At 45.8% G+C, this 23410-nt stretch overlaps 1 protein-coding gene across 3 annotated transcripts in view; it reads left to right on the forward strand.

The window, feature by feature from the left end:
* The window catches only part of LOC143104670 (RNA-binding motif, single-stranded-interacting protein 2-like), a 50884-nt gene that overhangs the window by 8277 nt on the left and 19197 nt on the right, over positions 1-23410 (forward strand). For all 3 annotated transcript variants that reach the window (XM_076268838.1, XM_076268839.1, XM_076268841.1), the window contains exons 2-4: positions 9233-9399; positions 22661-22719; positions 22883-22974. In XM_076268838.1, the coding sequence (XP_076124953.1) occupies positions 9233-9399; positions 22661-22719; positions 22883-22974 (318 nt within the window). The remainder of the gene's footprint in view (positions 1-9232; positions 9400-22660; positions 22720-22882; positions 22975-23410) is intronic.

The raw sequence follows: 23410 nt of genomic DNA on the forward strand, positions 1-23410 counted from the left end.
AGCAGATCAATGGCACGTCTGCCATTTCTCTGTGCCCAAGCACACTGTAAGTCATGGGGAGACGCAGACTCACCTCTACAGGGACACAAAGAGTAGGGGTGCACCGATCTGATATTAAGATCGGATATTGGCCCAGATATTGACAAAATAGCTGGATCGGGGATCGGGAAATTGAGCAGATCCATGGGCCAATCCATTCTGTTTACTTCAATTTCTTGGACTGAGCACATAGAGTGCAACTAGCTATTTGCTGCCACTATTAGGCTACTTTTAGTGTTTACTTTTAGGCTACTTTTAGTGTTTTTCATTAGGCTATATCATTGTCTTTACAGTTTGCCAGGCTTTATATTTCTGGTTTACTATTCATGATGTTATTAACCACCATTTGCTATAGATTAATTATGATCTTTATGCGTTTTTGTTGCATTTTTAGGCAAAATATGAAATGCGTTAGCATGGAAGCCAGCCGAACTTAGCCCCGCCCACAAAATTTGAGGTCTAGAAGTTCGGTCTGGACTTGTTCCGTTGTGGAGCAACTATGCCCAAACCAGAGCAGTTCGGAGTCACGGTTCGGACCAGAACTCCTGAACGGTTTTGTTCAGAGCTGAAAATGCAACTGTGTTTGTCAGAGGACAGATGTAGGTTGCTAGTGACAAAATATTAGCTTTCAGTATGGTACAATGTCTTTGTAAGTGAAATTTTATTAAAAAGTGCTTCATTCTTCCCGATTCTTCCTAGCAAAAACACTGTTGCTAAAAGGTAGACATTTAGATATCACAATCACGTCTGTTGTACAAGATATTGACAGCGCAATGACTAGAAAACAATGTTAAGGCATTTGCGGAGAAGAAGAAAGCATTTGTGGAGAAGAAGTACCCCTGTATCGGTTGAAACATGCACCATACAACTCTGTATACAGTTTATTCACCACAATTCAAACTCGTTCAAACTCAGTGTGAACTTCCTAGGTTCTCGTGGGGAAACCGGACTGCACCACTATGGGTAAATATTCATGGGTGATTAGTGGTGTGAACCATTTTGTGTATCACTAGCATGGGATTTTTATCTGCACAAAGCTGTTTTTGACGGGAGCAAAGTGTTGTATGTATTTGTGTGTTTTATGTTTACTTGTTAGATTTATAAATTGGTAATAACTGTGAACTTGAAGTTGAAAGCTGCTCCAAGTTGCTTAATGATAATATGTAATAATAATAATAATAATAATAATAATAATAATAATAATAATAATTCATTACATTTCTAAGTGAAATGTTTAGTTATGGAAAGTAATGTTTAAGTCAAGCCTGATGCGTTAAGTCTTTTCCACATGGTGAGGTTCAGTTTAATAATTCCACAATGGTATCGGATCTGTATCGGGTATCGACCGATACACAAAGCCCAGGCATCGGTATCGAGACTGAAAGAGAAATGGAGCAGTGAGACAGACAGCCAAGGGGAACGACTTATCAAGATTAAGAGAAAAAAAGAAAGCAAGGAAGAGAGAATAAAAGTGAGAGAGGGAAAGGAAAAAAGAGAGGGAGAAAGAGAGAGAGCCAGTGAGTGGGAGGCAGAAAGGGTAGAATAGAGAGGAAGGGAGAAAGAGAGAGAGAGAAAGAGAGATGTGCCAGGGACGTGTCTAGGCCGCCTCTCTCTTTGAGGTCCGTCACCCGTCACTTGACAGGAATGTGGCATGGGTCATGAAAACGACTTCCTGATAAGGATCTCTGTCTGACAGCGGGAGAGGATGCCCTGTCCTTCTTCACACGGCCGCAGAGAGACAAGCTTCTCTTCAGTCTGTCTGCAGCTCCCCCACTCCCTCCCTCCCTCCCTCCATCTCTCCCTCCCCTCCTCGCGCCTGCTGGTTGCCTGCCTCTCGTGCGGGCATGGCAGGCTGTCATGGGAACCTCAGTTAACGCTCCTCTTTATTTAACCTTATTTGTGAGGTGGAACTGGATTGAAGGCAAAGGCCATGGTAGTCAAGTGAAATTAAATAATGCAGTGTCATCATGTGTTATAACTTATAATGTAATGCAGCAATGCAAACCATGGTGATGATGCATTTGTGTGACATTAGACTATAAATAGAGTATAAAAGAGTATAAAAGCAGGCATTATGCAGTCGTAAAGCAGTATCCACCGCTAAGTCTAATTTAAAAACACAGTTTAGATGTTTAGTATAGGTTTTTGAAACGTGGTCGGCGAACTGCTCTTTAGATGGAGGCCCATTACTTGGGTTTTGGCAGTGGCTGTCATTTTAATCTTAAGTAGCAAAATATAAATGTGTGTTTGTGTGTTCAGCCTGTTTGGGCTGTGCACTGCCACTCCTCCACCCTCACCTTCAAGCCAGCAGTCAAGCAGCCTGACACGAAGCCAGCCAGGCGCTCAGCGGCCAGATCAGCCAGCAGCAGATGGTAACTGTCCAAAGCCAGCTGGGCAGATGTGTGTGTGTGTGTGTGTGTGTTTATAGGTGTGTGTGTGAGCGTGTGTGTGTGTTTAAAGGTGTGTGTGAGTGTGTGTGTGTGTGTTTATCTGTGTGTGTGTGTGTGTGTGTGTGCATGTGTGTGTGTGTGTGTGTGTGTGTTTCTGTGAGACAGTGTATGAAAGGGGGGTGGAACAGGTGTGCTGAAGATACAGGGTTTAGTGAGGTCAGGGAACACTATGGAGTTCTTTGCCTTATACCTTCAGTAGCATCCCAGGAATGCTATTACTGGCAGGTGGGGTTCAAAACAGGAAAATCCCACCGAGAGAGAGAGAGAGAGAGAGAGAGAGGGAGACATATATAAACACCGTAAAGGCAATGGACAGATTGTAAGAACTAAATACAGACAGACAGACAGACAGACAGTTAGATATATAGAGATGTGAGGCACTGTTGCAGTTTGGTGGGTGGGTGGATATGTTTGGTGTTTAGAAGCGTAAGCTCACCCTGAGAGGCTTGACATTGAGCGCCTGGATTTCCTGAGTCTTAATTAAGACCAGAGCAGCCAATAAAAGCTTGCTGAGTCCCACTGGCTTCTATTTCAGTGTTCTATAGGTCAGGGGAGCACCATGGTATTTGGTATTTTTCTCTCTCTCTCCAAAGTTATGAAACAAGAAATGATTTCCCCCAGGCCTTTTAGTGGTGTGCAGCTCAAATAACTATATTATGGCCTCTCACAGGTCACAGAATGTCACCAAACTGCTTTTCAGGAACACAACTAGAAAGAAGTGTATACAGAACGAGTGTATAAGCGTGTAAAACTAGACAGGGGACTGGTCTTCATTTTTTGAATGGGTGTGCCACTCCTGCGTGTGGTGTTGTCAGTTCCATTCATTAGAGTAGGAAGCCAATTGTTGCAGCCCAGTGCCTGGTGTAGCCCAGCTGTTAGAGTTACCTGCTGTAACCACTGACACTTAGTTTAGCACTTCTGGATAAATGTAGGCAGTGGAGGAAATGTAGGGATATCTGTGTGTGTGTGTGTGTGTGTGTGTGTGTGTGTGTGTGGATAGAGGGCAAGAGAAGAAATGAATAACTTTATCTGTGTGTATGAGTAACATGGGTAGGAATTCCCACTAGTGGTGCCAATACAATACTCTCACAGTATTTTTGTCACAATACAATATTATTGTGATTCTTGATATCTTACAATACTGTAAGTATTGTGATTTTATTTTGGTATACATTGCAGTTTATTTCTTCCATATATTACATTTTATATACTTTATATCTTGGCATGGTAAATGTATGTTTAGATGTGTGTGTGTGTGTGTGTGTGTATTCCGGTCGGTAGACGGTACATGTGTGTCTGCTAACACTTGTGCCTGGTACTTTTATGCATTTGTGCGGCTGAGTTTGTGGCCTGGGCATCTGAATCCCGTTGGCATGAGTGAGCTCCTCTGACGCTGCTTAAGTCAATAACACAGACATGCCAAGCACACCAGGCCTATCCTGGCAATGCCCTATTGGGTTCACCAGGTGCATACTCACTGAGCTAGAGCTCAACCACTGCCAACGTTTCACTTGCTGTGTGGGCAGTTATATGATTCAATCACAAGGCAACAGACGGTGCATGATGAGCATTTTAGTCACAAAGATGTTGGCACATTTATTAGCTATCATCATTAAAGCGATCAATTGTCAAGGTTGCGTTGTGAAGATTTGCCTTTATTACACTGCTTATAAATTTGATTTTCTGCAGTGTCGGATAGGCTTAGCTTCACCATTTTGTTTTTTGCTGTCAAAGTATTTTTTTTCTTCTCAAAATGAAATTACAATTTTTAATCTGTGTGCATATTAAGAGGCTTTTTGAATTAGGCAGATGGCGCCCATGTTTTGGTGCTGGCTTGGTGAAATTGCATGAGACCCCCGCCGGCTCAAACTAATTTGGAAAGTTAATCACCAGATCTCCCCAGCCCCCTCCCTAAGATATACTATTTCATTTTGGGCTGATGCAGATCAGTCCTCTGGGAGAAGTGAGAAATATGAGAGTTTGAATGGGGTCGGGATCCTCATAAAAACGCGAGTGAAAGCCGGCGCTGTAGTTTCCCACGACTGGCGCTCAACAAACACCTAATAGACAGGCTAACTTTGAGTGGACGTGCTTTCCGTATGAATTCATTACTTTCCCATGGTGTGTGTGTGTGTGTGTTTGTGTGTGTGTCTGTCTGTCTGTCTGTCTCAGGCAGGTGAGTATACACACAGGTGTGTCAGTGCATGCGCAGTATGTTTGAGTGCCAAGCCAAAGGCATTCCATTGGTTTTATTTGCCATGTAGACCATGTTGCCAAACATATGTAACACAACCAATTTAACAAGCAAGCTCCTCTGAAATAGTGAGTAGAAGCAGGCATAACCAATTCCCACATAGCACCACTTAACAACCAATATTAGCTTAATGGTCACCTTTTTTTTTCTTTACAAAATTAAGAGTATTTGTTATAACGTATAATAATACATGAATAATGAACACTGTGGAATGTCTACATATTCCTAACTGCACTTTAAAATATGTATTTTTTTATATTGTAGGTCCCCAAATCTCATGTTGGTTATTTATAGGAATGTTTTGCACTGAATGAATGTGCATACTGTACATGCCTGCATGTATGTGTAGGTTTATACTTATTTGTATAATGTTTGTGTAGGAGTGAGTATTGGTGTGTGTGTGTGTGTGTGTGTGTGTGTGTGTGTGTGTGTGTGTGTGTGTGTGTGTGTGTGTGTGTGCGTGTTTGTGTGTGTGTGCGTGTGTGTGTGCTTGTGTGTGTGCGCGTGTGTGTGTGTGTGTGTGTGCACGCTCTTGTGTGTCTTTCTGTGTATGAGAGCGGAGCTACTTTGGTCCACCTTTGTGCTCTAATTTGCTGGTACATGTGGATTGTATCCAGCACTCTGAGCAAACACAGTGCGTCTTTTCTTCCTGGATGTCCATCAGAGGAAGAGAGGGATTAAAGCTCCCTAAATGAGTTTCAAAAGGAGGCATGGGTGTGCACTGAGTTTGGGTGGGGGAGGTTTGCAGAAAAAAAGGGGTGAAGGCGGTTAAGTTCCTACCTCACCGAAAGAAAGGGGTCAAAGAGGTGTCCCAAGGCCTCACAAAAAGTGGAGCACGGTCTCCTTTTTTGGATGGGGTTGTAATTAGCCCGATCGGACCTCTTCTCAGTGGGACCCCGTGCAGCCCCCCCCCCCCCACCCCCCACCCCCCATCTCCACCCCCTCATGGGGCCCCCGCTGGGGGTATCCCCACACAGGCGGCGTGTGATCTGTGACCCTGGCGCCCCAGAACAAATTTACCCATTGTGGCACCCCGGGGCTGACCTGGGCCACCAGCTCTAATTGGATATTTCATCCTCGCCTGAACCTCTTCACGAGCGAGCGAGGAGACAGAGTGTGGTCTCTATAGTAACTTGGAGAGGAGAGCCCTCAAGTGCCGAGGGTTGAAGATGTGAGGGTGGGGGGGGGGGATCTCTTAGGTGGGTGTTTTTATGTCTTTATTCTTGTAAATGTTATTTGGTAGAACCAGTCTCAGGGGATTGTGACTCGTGGAACTGTGGAGATTGAACAAGCATACGCATCTTGTGGGGATTATTTTCACTGACACTCGTATGAGCATGATCATTAGAGACTTGAACATGCAGAATAATACTGTTAAATAAATTGCAGTCCATGCATACTCATTTGATCCATTTATCTTATCCTTTATCTCTTTTAAAGATTCATTTTACAAGCATTCTTTATTTATTTTTATACTGTATGTCTGTTTTACCAATTTACTATACTCTTACATCTTTGTCTTATTCACTTTTGTAAAGCAATTCAAAGTGCTGTAAAGACAAAGCTTATTCTGAAACATGGCAGAGGCCAGTAACAGTCATAGTCTGCAGCTTCAGCTTCATCTCCAAACTGTTTTGATGAGCGCGTAGGGTGGAACTCCACTCCACCACACCATCCCCTGGTCCGTCTTCCTTGACCTCATGTCTGAGGAAGACATTTTTCTTTGGTTAGGTTGCCCAACCCCAAAGCCGTGCGGTGGGTTCCGGGCTGTTTAACCTGACCGTATAGTTTTATCTCCCGTCGTTGTCCAGAACCACTGCAGCAGCCTCTCCCTCGGTCCCTTGCGAGAGGGGGAAATGTAACGTCTGAGGCAGGAACACAGCGGAAGAGTTGATGTGAATTTTGGGTGGGTCTCTCGTCTCTGCATTCCAACCATTTGCACCACGCAGTTTTCCATGGTGATCGCAGTTCTCTGGCACAGAAGCAACTGGGTGTGCTTGAACATGGTGCTGGCTGAGGCTCTCACCCACTAAGACTGGGACTGAAGAGTTGCAGTTCAGTATAGATCAGTAGATCAGCTTAGGTAAAGGATTAAACCAGCTTTTTGAGACATGTTGTGGGTTTGATTGGTTTTGCTCAGCACAGAACACAGTTTGAGAGGAGCACAATGGGCATTGAGCGTACAACCAGGAGACGCAGCAGCATGACCCATCGAGAATCCTATGTTCCGCAGCCCTCTTTTGGAACGGAGATTAAGTCTAGCCCCGCGCTTAATTCTATTTTCTCTGAAGAATCTCTGTTACGGTTCCCGGACCGGACCTAATAATGCCTGTCGGAGAAAACGGCAGGCCAAAGTCAATATGGCTGAAGAGGCGAAAGCTCCCTCCCTCCCTCTCTCTTCGCTCTGCTCTCAGCTCAAGAGGATGTGAAAGTAAACCGAGCCCTTGGCTAGCGTCAGCAAACTGCTTATTGGCAACCTGAAAGTGAGGCCCATTTTCTCTTCCCCACCCCTAACCCTCCTCTCATCCCCTCCCCTCGGCTCTTTGATGTCAATCGTATCGATAGCATGGACTAGGCTGTTACGGAGGCGGCGTGGTTGCTGTGCTCTACATGCTAGGCTTTTAACCAGCCTTTGGCTTTGGTTGATGTGGGGTGGGGGTGGAGTATGTCTAGAAGGCTTGGGAGGACCTTTTCAAAGGGATCATTGTTGTTGGTGACTTCGAGTGAAATTCCCTCATTTCCGCACTCACTAGCTCCTGTGACTCACAAAGCCAAGGCGAGGCCGCGTGCGTTTGAACGCCTGGACCTCGAACTCGAACTCAAAACTCGAAAGTGGACTGAGCTGAACTCCCCTGCGGTCATTTGTGGTTTTGTTTTTGATCGTCGGAGTTCAGTGACACTGGTCTGACAGCTCGGTCGTGTTTATGCGTCAGTCAGCGCGTGGTATTCTTAGCCCTGAAAGAGACAATGGCCTGCGTGCCGCCGAGGGAGAGGAGTGTTTGTAGCTTAACCCCTGCTGGAGGGAGATGAAAGCAGTGTGGCAGGGACTGTGCGGAGATAACTGTTTGCTAAAAGAAAGTGTCTCCATACCTTGCTTCTGGAGTGCTCAAAACTCTTAGTGGTAGCCACAAGAGCTTGAAACAGCTATTGAAAGAGGTTGCACTGCTCAGAAACTTCACATGACAAGCGTTCGTTTTTCGAGAACAGCAGTGTAGCATTATGCTATAGTTTTGGAACGGCAGAGCGGTGCGGCAGCGTAGAGTAAACTCTGGTTAAATCCTCTTGTTTATCTGTTCCCCCCCTCCCCACCTCGGTTTCTCGTGTAATACACCACCAAAGGTTCTCCAAACACCATCCCACAAGCTAGTTGCTGCCACTATGTTTTCACAGCGTTGTGTGAAAGCAGCGGCTCTCGTTCAGTCAGCATTTTAAGCGGGACAGGTCGCACAGAGGTCATAGTGAGGCCAGAGGGACCAAACAGTGAGGTGTGTGTGTGTGTGTGTGTGTGTGTGTGTGTGTGTGTGTGTGTGTGTGTGTGTGTGTGTGTGTGTGTGTGTCGATATGCAAGCAGTGGACTAGGTCAGCACACATGCCCGCTCACAGCCATAAGCCAGCACCCTACATTGTTCCATGCAATCTTTTGCTGATAGTCAATGATTTAGATATCGCACACACATGGAGTGGACGCAGTGGGAAGTCTGCGGCCTTCACCACTGCTGGGTGAGCATCTTTTTCACCCTTCCACAGTTATTCCCTAAAGGCCCCAGCAAACAGTTGTGCCGTGTGAAACTTACTGCCGCCAATAACTGGACAGATTGTTCCGTACACATTCCGGGATTTTCCTAAAAAAAAATAAAAAAACACATTCTTGCCTTGTCTGTCTCTCAGCCCATGTACATCTGATTGATGTGCCTTGTAATAAGTGACTTTAAATCAGGAGGTCAGTAAAGTTCAGCAGGCGTTGAGAGCATGCTGTACCTTACAGATTAGGGGGAATGTGTAGGCCTACATGGGCAGCAATAACTCAGGCTGACAAATGCATCAGCCAGGTGGGACATTTCAAAGCGTAGAGCTTTGTTAGTTATTTCTCACATCTCACACATTCACACATATTAACGGCACATCTCTGAGTGGTTTTGATGTCTTGCTTTGATCATTGTATGGGTGACTGAGCACATATTTTGTCCAGGTGTTTGGTTCTATGTAATTTTGATTTGATTTGATTTGATTACGCTAGCAGCACACAGGGTTGCTGAAAAATATAGTGGCTAGTGTTGTCCCTCATAAGTGACAACAATTAAAATTAATTTTTAAATGTTTTATCTACTTCTTCCATTATCAATCCATGTGGAACAGACAATGTATCTTCAACATTAGTTATGAAACAATACAAGCTAGCCCACTGGATCCTCTTGATATGTTTTTTTTTTATCTTTGGGATAATGTACTGACCAGTACCCTTTGTCCCCCTCCCCCGATCTCTCCACAGCAGGCCTATGTGTCCTCCAGCCACCAGATGGCGCCGCCTAGTCCCAACACCAACAGTAGCAGCACCAGCAGCGCTGGCGGAGGGGAACAGCTGAGCAAGACCAACCTCTACATCCGTGGCCTTCACCCCGGCACCACTGACCAGGACCTGGTCAAACTCTGCCAACCGTAAGTGCATTTTAACAGGTTTATGCGTTGCGTTCTCGAAGTTCAGGGCTCAGCTAGATGAGTTGTCCAACAGTTTCCACAATCCAAGAAGTCTGTGCATGCCTTCATATTGCTATGAGGGACCAGACAAATTAATTATGTGAGCTCCTGGAGACTAACTTGATATATGGGCTGCTACTGGGTGGACTCCATTTCCAGGAAGTACTAGCTAGATAGCTATGGGATTGTCTTCCACCTTCCACGTACCAACATATTACATTTGTTCTTCAGTCAACATGGCATTCTGTGCAGTTCAGTTCCCTCTTATCAGTGTCGCTGCTCATTAATACCAATCAAAATGAGATATTTGAAAAAGTGTATGATTTTGGCGCTAATTATGGTCCATTTTTTACATTTGACATGGCTCATCTCATTAAGAATGTGAGCAGTCTTTTCTCTCACCAGCCTTATCTCCACAGTGCTTAGTGATTGGTGTTCTGTGCTGTTTTCTGGCGATGGTTAGCTGTGATTTATGTGCAAAAATTACAGGCCACTTCCTCCTAAAGCAGGAAGTGAAAGGAATGTGCTGCCAGTGGTACGCTAGTAACCAAGCTAACAACCAATGTGTAGGCCTAGATAGCTTTTTTGCTAATGTGTTGATCACAGCCATTGCTACAACCATTAATATGGTAGGGTTTCAAGTCATCATTGCTGTTGAATCTTTTTCACTGTAGTCTACTTAATGCCCTATACAGAACTTAAGAACCTAGATTTTTTCCTGTCAATCCTTGGTTGAAGAACTGCAAAAGCTCCATGCTTTTCTTCTAAGAATATGGCAACTTTTGGAGCATTGTCAGCATCACCAGGCTTTGCGAAGGCCCATTTGCCAACTTTGCGAGGATGGTCCGATACCTAAACGGGCATGTCACCACCATGCTATTTCCTGCTCCTGTGACTCAACAGGGAAACACTTTGATGTGTGCTGACATAGTGTGTGCTGTTAGCTCTTAATGGCTCTCCTCTGTCTGCTTGGCTTCAGGGAGGTTTCCATGACAGGATGACACACACACACACACACACACACACACACACACACACACACACACACAGGTGCTACACCTATTTGCATTCTGTTGTCAGAGAGAAACACCACTGTTTGTCTGTCTCTCTTTCTCCATTTTTCTCCTTGTCTCTCTCTCACTAGCTCTGTCTGTTGTTGTTTACTGGACAATCCCAAAGTATGCATCAAAAAAGCAGAACTATGGTCAAACAGTGTACGTACCGGTAATGTCCTTGTAAATTTAGGCGAAGATGATCTAACATCCCATTGGGGCAGTTTCTATGGTAAAAACATCATCAATAACATGCTTATGTCAGCAATACAGAAATAAAGAGGTTATTTCAGTAGGTTTGTGGTGTACATTTATGTATGTGTGCAATGTAAGTTTGCATATCGCTGTGTGTGTGTGTGTGTGAGTGTGTGTGTGTGAGAGAGAGAGAGAGAGAGAGAGAGAGAGAGAGAGAGAGAGTGAGTGTGTGTGTGTGTGAGAGAGAGAGAGAGAGAGTGCGTCTGTGTGTGTATGTGTGCGCGCGCTACTACCTTTAATGCAGTGAAAGACTACAGGGAAAAGGCAGTAAATCACTTGCTTCTTAAATCACCTATGACTTGCTTAGGAGGATTGTGTGATGCCGCCTGGAACTTTAGTAATGGGTGGAGAATTAGAGTGACAATATTTCTGACAACCATTGCATGGATCAAAAACACCTTAAAACCCCCACCCCCACCCCCCCCCTCCCAGTCCCCAAGGCATACCCACATATCACCACATAAATGCCGAGAGAGAGAGAGATGGAGCTCAGGATACAGTGAGAAGAAACCAAGGAAAGTTATAGAGCGAGAGTGAAGGAGAGAAAGAGAGGGGAAAGTGGGAAGAGAGCGAGAGAGGGGAGGCCTAGCGAGGGGAAAGTGGGAAGAGAGCGAGAGTGAAGGCGAGAAAGAGAGAGGAAAGTGGGAAGAGAGCGAAAGAGGGGAGGCCTAGCGAGTGGAAAGTGGGAAGAGAGCGAGAGTGAAGGAGAGAAAGAGGGGAAAGTGGGAAAAGAGCGAAAGAGGGGAGGCCTAGCGAAGGAGAGATAGAGAGGGGAAAGTGGGAAGAGAGCGAGAGAGGGGAGGCCTAGCGAGGGGTACAGCTTCTCGCCGTGTCCCAGCATAACCTTCTGGGAAAAGGGGGGGGAAGTAGAGGGAGACGGGCAGTGTGCAGTCAAGACAGCGCTGCTCCTCTCATATCGATCCAAACAGCCCAGCTTTCTAAACACACGGCTCTAGATCCGTCATTAATACTCCTGAAGAGACAGACTAACGCTGCCCTGGTCTCTGAGCCAGCTGTGTGTATGCGTGTGTGTGTGTGTGTGTGTGTGTGTGTGTGTGTGTGCGTGCGCGGGCACTGTATACACAGAGAGCAAGCTGAGACTGCCACTCTCCAGTTACGCTATGTGAGCTGGAACTCGCTCAGAAAGGTGGATTAGATTCTGTGCTGTCCAGGAGACATCTAGCAAATGTCTCTCTGAATGTCCTTATTTTTTCTCTCTGGCATCTCTGCCGCCTCCTTTTGCTCTTGCTTTAGTTCCTTTTCTCATTTCTCCCCCACGAGAGAAATGATTTTAAGAAAGAGAGAATGACAAACAACAGTCCCTTTTTTTCTTTTTTTTTAAATCTCTCTTGTAATCTTTTTTCCATGTATTACTCCAAGATGTATGGCTTTTACAAAAGCTTTCTCTCTCCACCTTCAAAATAACCACACACATTTTTGCTCTGGGTTACGTCAAGGGAGAGACGGGAAATGATGTGTATAGAAGCATTTGGTCCACAATACTTCAGTTGGCAGAGATGGCGAAGGTGGCACAGGAACAGAAATGGCACCTCTGCTGGCACACAAAGTGGCGCACAAATCAAAGAAGTCCTGTCGCCTCGGAATCCTCCACCAAGGCAAATAAAGCTCTTCTTTTCACCCCGCTCGCCCACTTCGTACTTTCATTCCGTCATCCTATGGATTCTGGCTGACAAAGAGCGCGTTGATGGCCTGCGTGTCTGGGCCCATCCCACTTTCCAGTAACGGTTTCGGTTTTTTTCTCTATGAAAACAAACCCCTTCCACCCCCGGCCTGCCCGCCTGCCTGTTAGTATGTGCATGTTTTCCTGTCCGTTTATCTGTCTGTTTGTCTGTCTGTCTGTCTGCTTGCCTGTCTGCCTGTTAGTATGCCTGCTTGCATGCTTTCCAGTGTGTTTTTCTGTCTGCTTGACTGCCTGCCTGGCTGGCTGGCTGGCTGGCTGGGCGTCAGTGCTCTTCTCAGGCTCCCTTGGCTGGGTCTCTCTCTCCCTCTCTCTCTCTCCCTCTCTCTCTCTCTCTATCTCTCTCTCTCTCTCTCTCTCTCTCTCTCTATCTCTCTCTCTCTCTCTCTATCTCTCTCGCTCTCTCTCCCTCTCTCTCTCTCTCTCTCTTTCTCTGTCTCTCTCTCTCCCTCTCTCTCTATCTCTCTCTCTCTATCTCTCTCTCTCTCTCTCCCTCTCTCTCTATCTCTCTCTCTCTATCTCTCTCTCTCTCTCTCTCTCTCGCTGGCGGAGCGGTAGGCCATGAGAGACAAGTGAGGCGGGAGACGGTGTGCGTCTGGTGACACGCCATGCCAGATATGTCTGGTGACCCGGTGTCATGTCAGGCTGTTCCAGAGCCTCGGCTGAGTGAATGGAAAGTGTGAGAACGCGGTGTGTGTTCTTGTGTCTGCCAGCTCTGTGTGTGCAGGGGGTTCCTTTCTGCCATTGTGTGTGTTTGTGCATGTCTGTGCACCGTGTGTGTGTGTGTGTTTTTGTGTGTGTCTGTGTCTGTGTGTGTATGTGTGTGCAAGCACTTGTGTGTATTGTATGTGTTTGTGCGGGTGTGTGTGGGTGTGTGTGTGTGTGTGTGTTTTTGTGTGTGTCTGTGTCTGTGTGTGTATGTGTGTGCAAGCACTTGTGTGTATTGTATGTGTTTGTGTGGGTGTGTGTGGGTGTGTGTGTGTGTGTGGGGGTGTGTGTGTGTGTGTGTGTATTAAATGGAGGATACAGAGCCGCTTTCGCGTGCTGATTCGGCATTTCCACCCTAAGATCGTGTCCCTTGTGACATTTTTAGCACGTGGAAAGAGAAAAAGTAGAAGAAGAAAAAAAGTTGAGCTTCGGCAGACCTTCATTGGCGCTTGGCACTGCAGACAAGGTGCAATTAGCCAGCTCACCCCTACCAGGAAGAGTGCGTGCCAGTGTGACACTCCACATCTCCTCTTCCTCACACACACACACACACACACACACACACACACACACACACACACACACACACACACACACACATATATATATATTTACACATGCACACACCAGTTGTTGCCAGGTTGTCATTATCCTGTCATCACTGCTGAGATAATGTAGGCAGCAGTATGCCAGTTAAACTGGCATCATGAACACACCTTTGAGTATATCCATTTTTCTCTCTCTCCCTCTCCCTCTCTTTCCCTCTCTCTCCCTCTCTCTCTCCCTCTCTCTCCCTCTCTCTCTCTCTCTCTGTCTCTGCATTTTTCCCCCATTATAAACTCTTTCCTTCAGTTGGGCTCCACCCCAGTTTCCCCCGTTGAAAGTGTGGGCTGGATTGGGGTTGGGTGAAGGGTGATGGTGTTTTCACACCTATTCCTGCTCTCTGTCTCGCCTGCTGCTTTTTCGCTCCTGCTTTCGCACTCCCCCTTGTATCTCACATTTACTCCTTTTCTGTTTTATTAAATGCTTTTCTTCTATACACATCCATACCTACACACACACACACACACACACACACACACACACACACCCTTAAGCACTCCTACCACTTTAGCACAGACGTGATTTCAAATGTGTGGTGATGTTATCGTACCTATTTCTGCGAGCAACTCGGCCACTTCTGAGAAGGCCGGCTGAGTGGCCATTGAGCCTCCGCGGTCAGGTCTAATTCTGTAGCGTGCTGGGAAAGGCCTCCTCTCTCCCCCCCTCCTTCTCCTCCCAGGCCTCAGTGGAGGGAAGGGTGGGGTTGGGGAGTGGGAAGAGGAGCGGAGGGGAGGTGAGGGTGGGGAGGGGAGGTGGGGGTGCGGGCGGATGAGGAGGTGGAGCAGGGGCTGGGGTTGGGGGACTAATTTGAGGCTCGACAGGAAGCAGAGGATTGTGGGGGAGAGTGAAAGACAAACACTGGGGCTGGAGGTCTGCTGTGACCGGGAGACATACACACTCGAACACATGCACACACACACACACACACACACACCACACACACACACACACAAACACAGAAAGAGACACACACACACACACACACACACACACTCAAACACACACACACACACACACACATACAGGTGGCAGCTTGTGTATGTGTGACTGTGTGCTTATGAATGTGTGGGTGTGTGTTTGTGTGTGTCTCTTTCTCTCTCTCTCTCTATGTGTGTGTGTGTGTGTGTGTGTGTGTATGTAGGTACATGCATGTGCTCGTACGTTTGTAAATGTGCTTCATAGTGCACCACCAAAGAGAAGCAGAACAATGCTGTTTTGACTGTGAAAAGTGCATTTAAGTTGAGGTGTAGCATAGAAAGGTGGGAAGTAGGTGTGTGTAATTAGTGTCATTTGAACACTTGTGTCTGTGTTACAGTTTTGTAATGTGGGAAGAATCAAACTTGTGCATGTACGTGTTTATGAGTGTATGCTTTTTCTGTATACTGTTTATGTGTGTGTGAGAGGAAGACCGAGACCATATGTTGGGCATGTATGGAATGTGTGTGTGTGTGTGTGTGTGTGTGTGTGTGTGTGTGTGTGTGTGTGTGTCTGTGTGTTACTCCCTCTGTCAGCGTGTATGTGTGAAATGTGAGTGGGCCTGAAGCCTGAGGTGAAAGCTGTAACTCGGTGTGTGTGTGTGTGTGTGTGCGCATGTGTGTGCGTGTGCGTGTGTGTGTGCGTGCACATGAGAGAGAGAGAGAGAGAGAGAGAGAGAGAGAGATGAGTCTGGTATGCTAGAGCTGAGAGCCGTAACTTCATTAGGACGGAAACTAAAACCTGAGCACGCTGAGGAAGGAATACCAGAGTGATTAAGTGGGTCAAAGTTCAACTGAGAAGCATCTTCTGAAACCACACACACACACACACACACACACACACACACACACACACACACACACTGAAACTCATAAACATACACAAAGACTCGGACACACACAGTGGGTCTCTGTGTGTGTGTGTGTGTGTGTGTGTGTGTTTGTAAATGCATGTGGATATTGACTGGAATAATACCCTTTGTCCAGCCTGCGGGCACCCCATCTGATCACTCATTAGGCCTGAGTCACTCCTGCCCTAATCAATGCCCTGCACTGATGTCAGTGTGTGTGTGTGTGTGTGTGGGGGGGGGGGGGACCTCTGTGCTAATAGGGGCTGTGACTGATCACTGTGTTGATGCTGACAATATGCATCTATGGTATCAATAGTCCTGCTTGTATGTATTGTTTGTGTGTGTGTGTGTGTATTTGTGTGTGTGTGTGTGTGTGTGTGTGTTTGTGTGTGCGTCAGTACATGCGTACGTGTTTGTGTTTTTGTGTGTTTGTGTGTGCGTCAGTACATGCGTATAAGCGTGTGTGTGCAATCTGTGCATGCGTGCGTGCATGCATGTGTGTGTTTTACCTCCTGACCCAGTGCTTTTTGCAGACACTTATCTGTCATCTGTGTTCTGTTGCCTCAACACCCGCAGATCACCAACACTAACACATTCTGACTCGGTCTCATCTTGAGACATCAGGAACTCTGCCACTCCCCATCTCAATCCCCACTAAAGTATACTCTGTCTCTCCCCCACTAAAGTATACTCTGTCTCTCCCCCACTAAAGTATACTCTGTCTCTCCCCCACTAAAGTATACTCTGTCTCTCCCCCACTAAAGTATACTCTGTCTCTCCCCCACTAAAGTATACTCTGTCTCTCCCCCACTAAAGTATACTCTGTCTCTCCATCTCAATCCCCACTAAAGTATACTCTGTCTCTCCATCTTAATCCCCACTAAAGTACTCTGTCTCTCCCTTTCTCTCCGTCTCTATCTCCCCCATTCCATCACTGCTGTCCATCTCTTCTCTATCGATGTTAGTGTTAGTCATGCACGCATACAGGCACAGAGAGATACACTCTCTCCATCATTCTCTCACCCTTATTCTGTGTATTTTTAAATCAAATCTGTCTCTCTCAATTCAATTTAATTCATGATGTTTTTTTTTAATGCATTTATTGTCAAACAGCCATACAAAGGATTAGGAATACAAGGAATGTAAATGCCTTTGTGTAGACTTACTTGTGTTACAGGGACACTGATAAATGCCTGGTTGTATAAAAAAGTGAAAAATCGTACCACATCCTTGTGATTTTAGTATTGCAAAATATTGCATTATTAAGTATAGTATAGTATGTATATATACTCTTTTGATCCCGTGAGAGAAATTTGGTCTTTGCATTTAACCCAATCCATGAATTAGTGAAACACACACAGCACACAGCGAGGTAAAGCACACACTAATCCCGACGCAGTGAGCTGCCTGCAACAACAGCGGCACTCAGGGAGCAGTGAGGGGTTAGGTGCCTTGCTCAAGGGCACTTCAGCCGTGGCCCACTGGTCGGGGCTTGAACCGGCAACCCTCCGGTTACAAGTCCAGAGTGCTAACCAGTGGGCCACGGCTGCCCCATGATGCCCACATTATAAGGCTCGCAATAGAAAGGTTGTGCTCACTTGTGGTCAGTTGCCTCTATTTTGCATTTACATTTATTCATTTAGCTGACTCCTTTTATCCAAAGTGACGTACAACAATAAAGGTACAATAAAGGTACAATGCTAATAGGATATTGTTAGTGCAGCAATATAGCATACTCATTTCTGAAAGAGAGAAGGTTTACTGAATTTAAATTCACTTTTTAGGGTCAGTTTGATGTTCATCGTACTTTCACTGGTCATTTGGTTTCTCCAATGTTCCAAATATTCCTCTTTCCAAATACTCTGATTCTAAGTGTTGAGTAATATTTTTTGGTACTGAGTGTGTGAACTTCAGTACCAGCTGTTTCGGAGGACTCTTCACTGAGTTCAGTTAGTGGGCTTTTCGTGCCTCAAACAGGAGTCTATTGTAATAAATCTAGAGTAAGAAGTCAGAAGCCTACAGGGTTATAGTACAAATAACCACCAACAGTAATAATATATAGGCTGCACTCTGGAATTACAAGAATAAAGATTTATTAAGTATAGTGTATAGTATAGATACTCTTTTAATCTTGTGAGGGAAATTTGGTCTCTGCATTTATCCCATTCGTGAATTAGTGAAACACACAGAGCACACAGTGAGGTGAAGCACACACTAACTAAGAGCAGTGAGCTGCCTGCTACAGCGGCGCTCAGGGAGCAGTGAGGGGTTAGGTGCCTTGCTCAAGGGCACTTCAGCCGTGGATGTGGGCATGGGAGAGCAGTGCTCAGCCACTTCCCTAGCCCACATTTTTCCTACTGGTCGGGGATCGAACCGGCAAGCCTTCAGTATCAAGCCCGGAGCCCTACGAAGCCCTCACCAGTAGGCCACGGCTGTCCCAATATTAATACAGATTCTTGCAGTGGCCAATCGGACTAGAATGGTTCAGATAAAGATTCCCGTTACACTTCACAAATAATCCCATTGGCAGGTAAATAACCATCGTAATGGTATCACACCAATATACATATTTATGTTATATATAATATATATAATCACAACCCACTACATGCCACACTACACAACATCCCCTTAGTGTACAGCACTACCCTTGTAGTGTAGTCGTGCACACTGATTGGACCCCAGACCTCACTGTCATACTGAGCAATGGTATTATGCTCTTACTGCATTAAGCATTATTTTATTGCATAGACTGTGGGCCTTTTCTGTGAGTACATTATTAACTGCTATGCTGAAGCTTCCTGATCCTGTAGTGCAAAGGCCGTGCTCTAGGATGTTGCTACCTAGAGTGAATGTGTCTATGTTCCTAACATATGGGCTTCTTCTGGAAAATCAGGACTCTTGCTTTCTCTCTCTTCCTCTCTCTTTATCTCTCTCTCTCTCTCTTTCTCTTTCTCCATCTCTCTCTACATGTCAGGAGCCAACACCAAATAGTATATCCAGACTGTATGAGTTGTGTACCCTGCAAGCATCATTACTGGCTTCCATGATCTCTCATGCAAAGCTTGTTTTATGTTCACAACAGCAAAAGCAGACGCCAAGAGAGTTGAGAATGGCCACAGACCATAATAGTTCTAATAACATGTTATAGCTTCATAGCTGATTGTGGAAGTTTATGCAAGGTCAGTTTCCATTTTCACTTGGATTTGCAATGTAATTATTCCACAGCTAAGGAGTTTTTTGAGGAGACCATACTGATGGCCAAGTTAAATAAATCTAATAAAATAGCGGGGAATGCCTTTTAATACGTACCCCTATATGCTGTGAATTACAGGCATCAGGCAGGAGTTCAAATGTGTTTGCAGACTTCTAAACTGGATGGGGCACATTATCCTTTACCGTGGGAACAGTTTGTTGGTGCAGATAAAAGCACACAAGAGCTCCTGGGCATCTCTCTGACATACATTCAGCAGAGAGCCACTGTGTTGGTCAAACTAGTCTGGCTCTGTCAGAGTAAATCAAAGTGAAAGTCGACAACGCCTGAACTATCTCCCGCATGGCCTGAAACTGGTTGAGCGCTAGGACCCAGAGCAGGCTGGTCCGTGGCAAGCCGCACAGCCAGAGTGAAAACAGAGGGCAGGAAAAGGGAGGGGGGGTGGCGACAGAGATTCCTTAAAAAGAGAAAGAGAGAGAGAGAGGAAACGAAAGCAAGATAGGAGTATAACAGTGCACAGCATTCATCTGCCTTTATCGCTGTAGCTCCATGAAACACTTCTGGCACTAGGACCTAGTGTGTATTGGCCAGAGCGGGGAGGGGGGGGGGGGTTTAGAAGGCGCAGTGGAGGGATGGAGGTCAGGAGCCGTCTGCGTCTCTGGCGCCATCGAGTCACAGATCAGGGATCAGTCAAACTGTAAACACCCCACCGACCGAGATGGGAAGCACAGGGAGACGTGTAGAGGGCAAGTGCTGTTCCTGGATCAGGGCGTTGTGTATTTGGGCGTCTGTGCAAGTTGTCCTTAAGATTAAGTACTTGTAGGAGCCAGCAGGAACGGAAAGAAAGAGAATGAGGAGGATAGAGAGAGGAAGAGAAAGAAGGAAGAGGCCAGGCGGAGAGAGAGAGAGAGAGAGAGAGAGTAAGGAAGGGAGAGAGAATAGTAAGGGAGGAGAGAGAGGGAGAAAGAGAAGCGCTAAGAGGAGAGCGAGTGGAGGAGGGGTGTGGGATCAGGTTACACATGGCCTGCCCTGTCGTCACTGAAGCAGCACAGCACGTCACATAGTCAGAGTCTCCTACAGTAGAACAAACTGAGTCATTCAGCCAGTGTAAAGCACAGAGAAAGAGAGAGAGAGAGAGAGATGGCAAAAGAGAGGGAGGCTGGAAGTTAGAATAAGGGAGAGAGTTAGAGAAGGAGAGAGTGAGGAAGGAGAGAGAGGGAGAGAAAGAGAGAGATGATGAGCATGAATAAGTAAGAGAGCGGGACAGTGCTGTGGAAAAAAAACAGGAAAACACTGAACAAGTGAAAGAGCATGTGTGAGAGAAAAGCAGTGCTCAAAACTAGACACATTTTTTCAAGTGTTTTTGTTCTTTTTGTTGAAGAGAGAGGAGAACTTTCTCACAAAATGGCTGAGGCCCTCCAGCCTTGGTGCTGCTAGTGAGACAGAAAGCAAGGGAGTGGCAGAAAGCGAGGGAAGTAAAGACGCGATAAGAAGAGAGATAGAGGGGAAGGAGAGAATTAGTCGAGCCCAGATGAAGTGCACTCCAATGTAGACACACACCACGGGCCTCTCCTCCTCCTCCTCCTCCTCCTTCTCCTCTTCCTCCTCCTTCACCACCACCACCACCTTCTCCTCCTCTTCTCCTTCTTCTCTTCCTCCTCCTTCACCACCACCACCACCTTCTCCTCCTCTTCTCCTTCTTCTCTTCCTCCTCCTTCACCACCACCACCACCTCCTCCTCCTCCCCCTCCTCTACCACCAGTCCGGTATCTGCAGCGTGCAGCACCCGACTCCACCAGCACTGCACACACACCCTACCGTGCAGCTGTGTAGATCCAACACCACCCATGCTCCTGAGGGAGAATGCTGTAATGTTGCTGGAATGTAGCACAATGTTACAGGAGATTATCTGGCAGCACTACACTCCGAAAAAGAGGTGCAGTTTCCAACCCTTAGGGGGGTTACCCGCCATCTACAGTAGAAAGACAGAGAGAGAGAGAGAGAGAGAGAGACCTACATTTTTCACTAATGCTCATTCACTCTTAAAGTTATATAATTGTGTTTGATGAAAGATTATTCGTTTTTTAGCTAAGTGCTAAGAGTGTAGCGGATTGTTTAGAGAAAGGTTGTTGTGTTACCCATGCTGTGTGGGCACTGTGGTGCCAAGCATAGCACTGGGCACAATGCTAAGCCAGTCAGCATGGCCAAGGCCAGCTGGGGTGAGGTGAGCTTCCCAAGAACGCGGTGGAGGTCTGGCCGCCTGCAGTACAAGCCCCCTGGTTGTTGGTGGAGGCCGAACAAAGAGGACCCAGTCAGCCAGGGCATATGGCACGGCAGTATGGAGCTGGTTGTACGTGCCTTTTAGTTATTGAGGTGAACATAATGAGGAAGAATGAGAATGAACATAAAAGAGGAAGTTAGAGTACCTTGAGTGATTAAGTGGTAGTCACACTACTTATGACATAAACTTGTTATCAGGTCTCATGTAGTCCACGATTCTATTGTTCCAATTCAGTGAATTACTGCGAATCGTCATCTGGCTGAACATTCAGGGATTGTACTCAACAAATCTCCTGTGTTCATACAGTACACAGTTCAGGCCATATCAATGGGAGACAGGTATAGTGGCTCAGACCAAGCAATAAACAATCTCAGCTAACCAGCATGGTTGCAGAAGGGAAACGGCCTTTCACAAAACTGAGGCCAAACTGCAGAGTGCATCATTAAGACACTGAGATATTGAGGCATGTGTTTTGGTGGTTGTAGTGACTAGCTTGAAAGTTGAAGCTGTGAAACATTTCAAAAAGTGAACTCAGGCACTGAAAAGGCACTGAGAAATGAATTGTGTGTGACGAATATTACGTACACTTACGAGTCCTTATTAAAACTCAAAGACGGCTCAAAATGATGTTTAGTAAGTAGGTGTTTATTTAGTGTTTATTTACGTAGTGCATCTTTCATGCACAGAATGCAACACAAAGTACTTTACGCACAGAGATAAAGACATAACAAACAATTAACATTTGACTTAATCTAAATCATACAGGGGATAGGTTACTTTTACTCGTGATACGTTTTATGCTGCAGGTCCTTGCAAAACAGCCTTTCACATCATTCATTCATACAGTAGCACTGTTATTTACAGCAGCAGAGACTATACAACGATCTGGTCCAACGTACCACTTACACTTGAAAGGAACACGACAGAATACGGCATGGGACAATGTTGTTGCATGTGTTCCATAGTGCAGCCTGGGGTGGGGCTGTGGGCGGAAGGGGTGAAGCAGGTCTTGTTTCTGTCTAAGGCGAGGCAGGATTGTCTACAGACGGCCAGGCAGACAGGTGGGAAAAAGGAAAGAATCTGGAACAAATTGTTTTTGTCCCCGAGGCGATGTCTCACCCAGCACTGGAGAGAGAGAGAGATAGAGAGGAGAGAGAGAGAGAGAGAGAGAGGAGAGAGAGAGAGAGAGGAGAGAGTGAAAAAAACACAAAAACAACATCACAGAAACCTGGTTACTGTACGCACACAGACACAACCAGACACAGAGATACACACACACACACAGAAAGAGGGAGACAGAGATAGATAGATAGAGAGAGAAAGGGAGGGGGGAATATTTTACGGTCGTGTTCTGTCTGTGTCGTGATTGCATTATTGAAGCTCAATTAGCACTGGGTGGGTACGTGTTGGTGTGAGTGAAAATGTGTGTGTGGCAGAGAAAGGAGATGTGTGTGGTCTGCCATACACACTCTGCAAGTGTGTACTTGTTTAAGGAAGGAACAGAGTGTTTTCTTTGCTTGTGTGTGTGTGTGTGTGTGTTTGTCTGACTATATACTGATGCTGTTTCTGTTTTTGTTTTGCTTAGGTATGGGAAGATTGTATCCACCAAGGCCATCCTGGATAAAACCACCAATAAATGCAAAGGTGAGAGTTTGTCGTATCCTATTACAATATAATACAGGCCACGTGTATGGTCTATAAATATATGATTCTCAGCCAGACAACATTTATAATATCTGTTTGTTGGTTAATGCATTTGTGTGCTAATATCTCTGAGTGTGTGTGTGTGTGTGTGTTTGTGTTATAGGTTATGGCTTTGTTGACTTTGACAGCCCAGCGGCAGCACAGAAAGCAGTGACTGCCCTGAAAGCCAGTGGCGTGCAGGCACAGATGGCCAAGGTAAGAGAGCATCATGCACACACACACACACACACACACACACACACACACACACACACAAATATAGACATGCACAAATGACAAATACACACGCACTGTTACAAGTAGGGATGTAACGATTACCGGTATAATGGTAAACCGCGATAAAAATGTTGACGATAACAATTACCGTTTTCATTTCAAATACCATGATTATCACGGTTGATTACCGCGGTGTGGAAACCGTGTGTTTAATCTTTCCCAGCTTCATCTGAGCCTGCTTTTGACATACAGTAGGCCTGGTACAATGAAACAAAACTGGTACCCTACTGATTCTGTTGTCTAATTGATGGTTTTAACTACGATTCGGATTAGGCTACACCTGATTTTAAAAGGCGGAACTTTTTCACCGCAAAATGTGCACTGCATCATGTAGCCACTCTGCGTCTTTTTATGT

This window comes from Alosa pseudoharengus, unplaced genomic scaffold (assembly GCF_046254945.1).
Source record: "Alosa pseudoharengus isolate Yale_2024_CS ecotype anadromous, Long Island Sound unplaced genomic scaffold, YU_APseudo_1.1 YU_APseudo_1.1_scf_5, whole genome shotgun sequence".
Taxonomy (NCBI): domain Eukaryota; kingdom Metazoa; phylum Chordata; class Actinopteri; order Clupeiformes; family Clupeidae; genus Alosa; species Alosa pseudoharengus.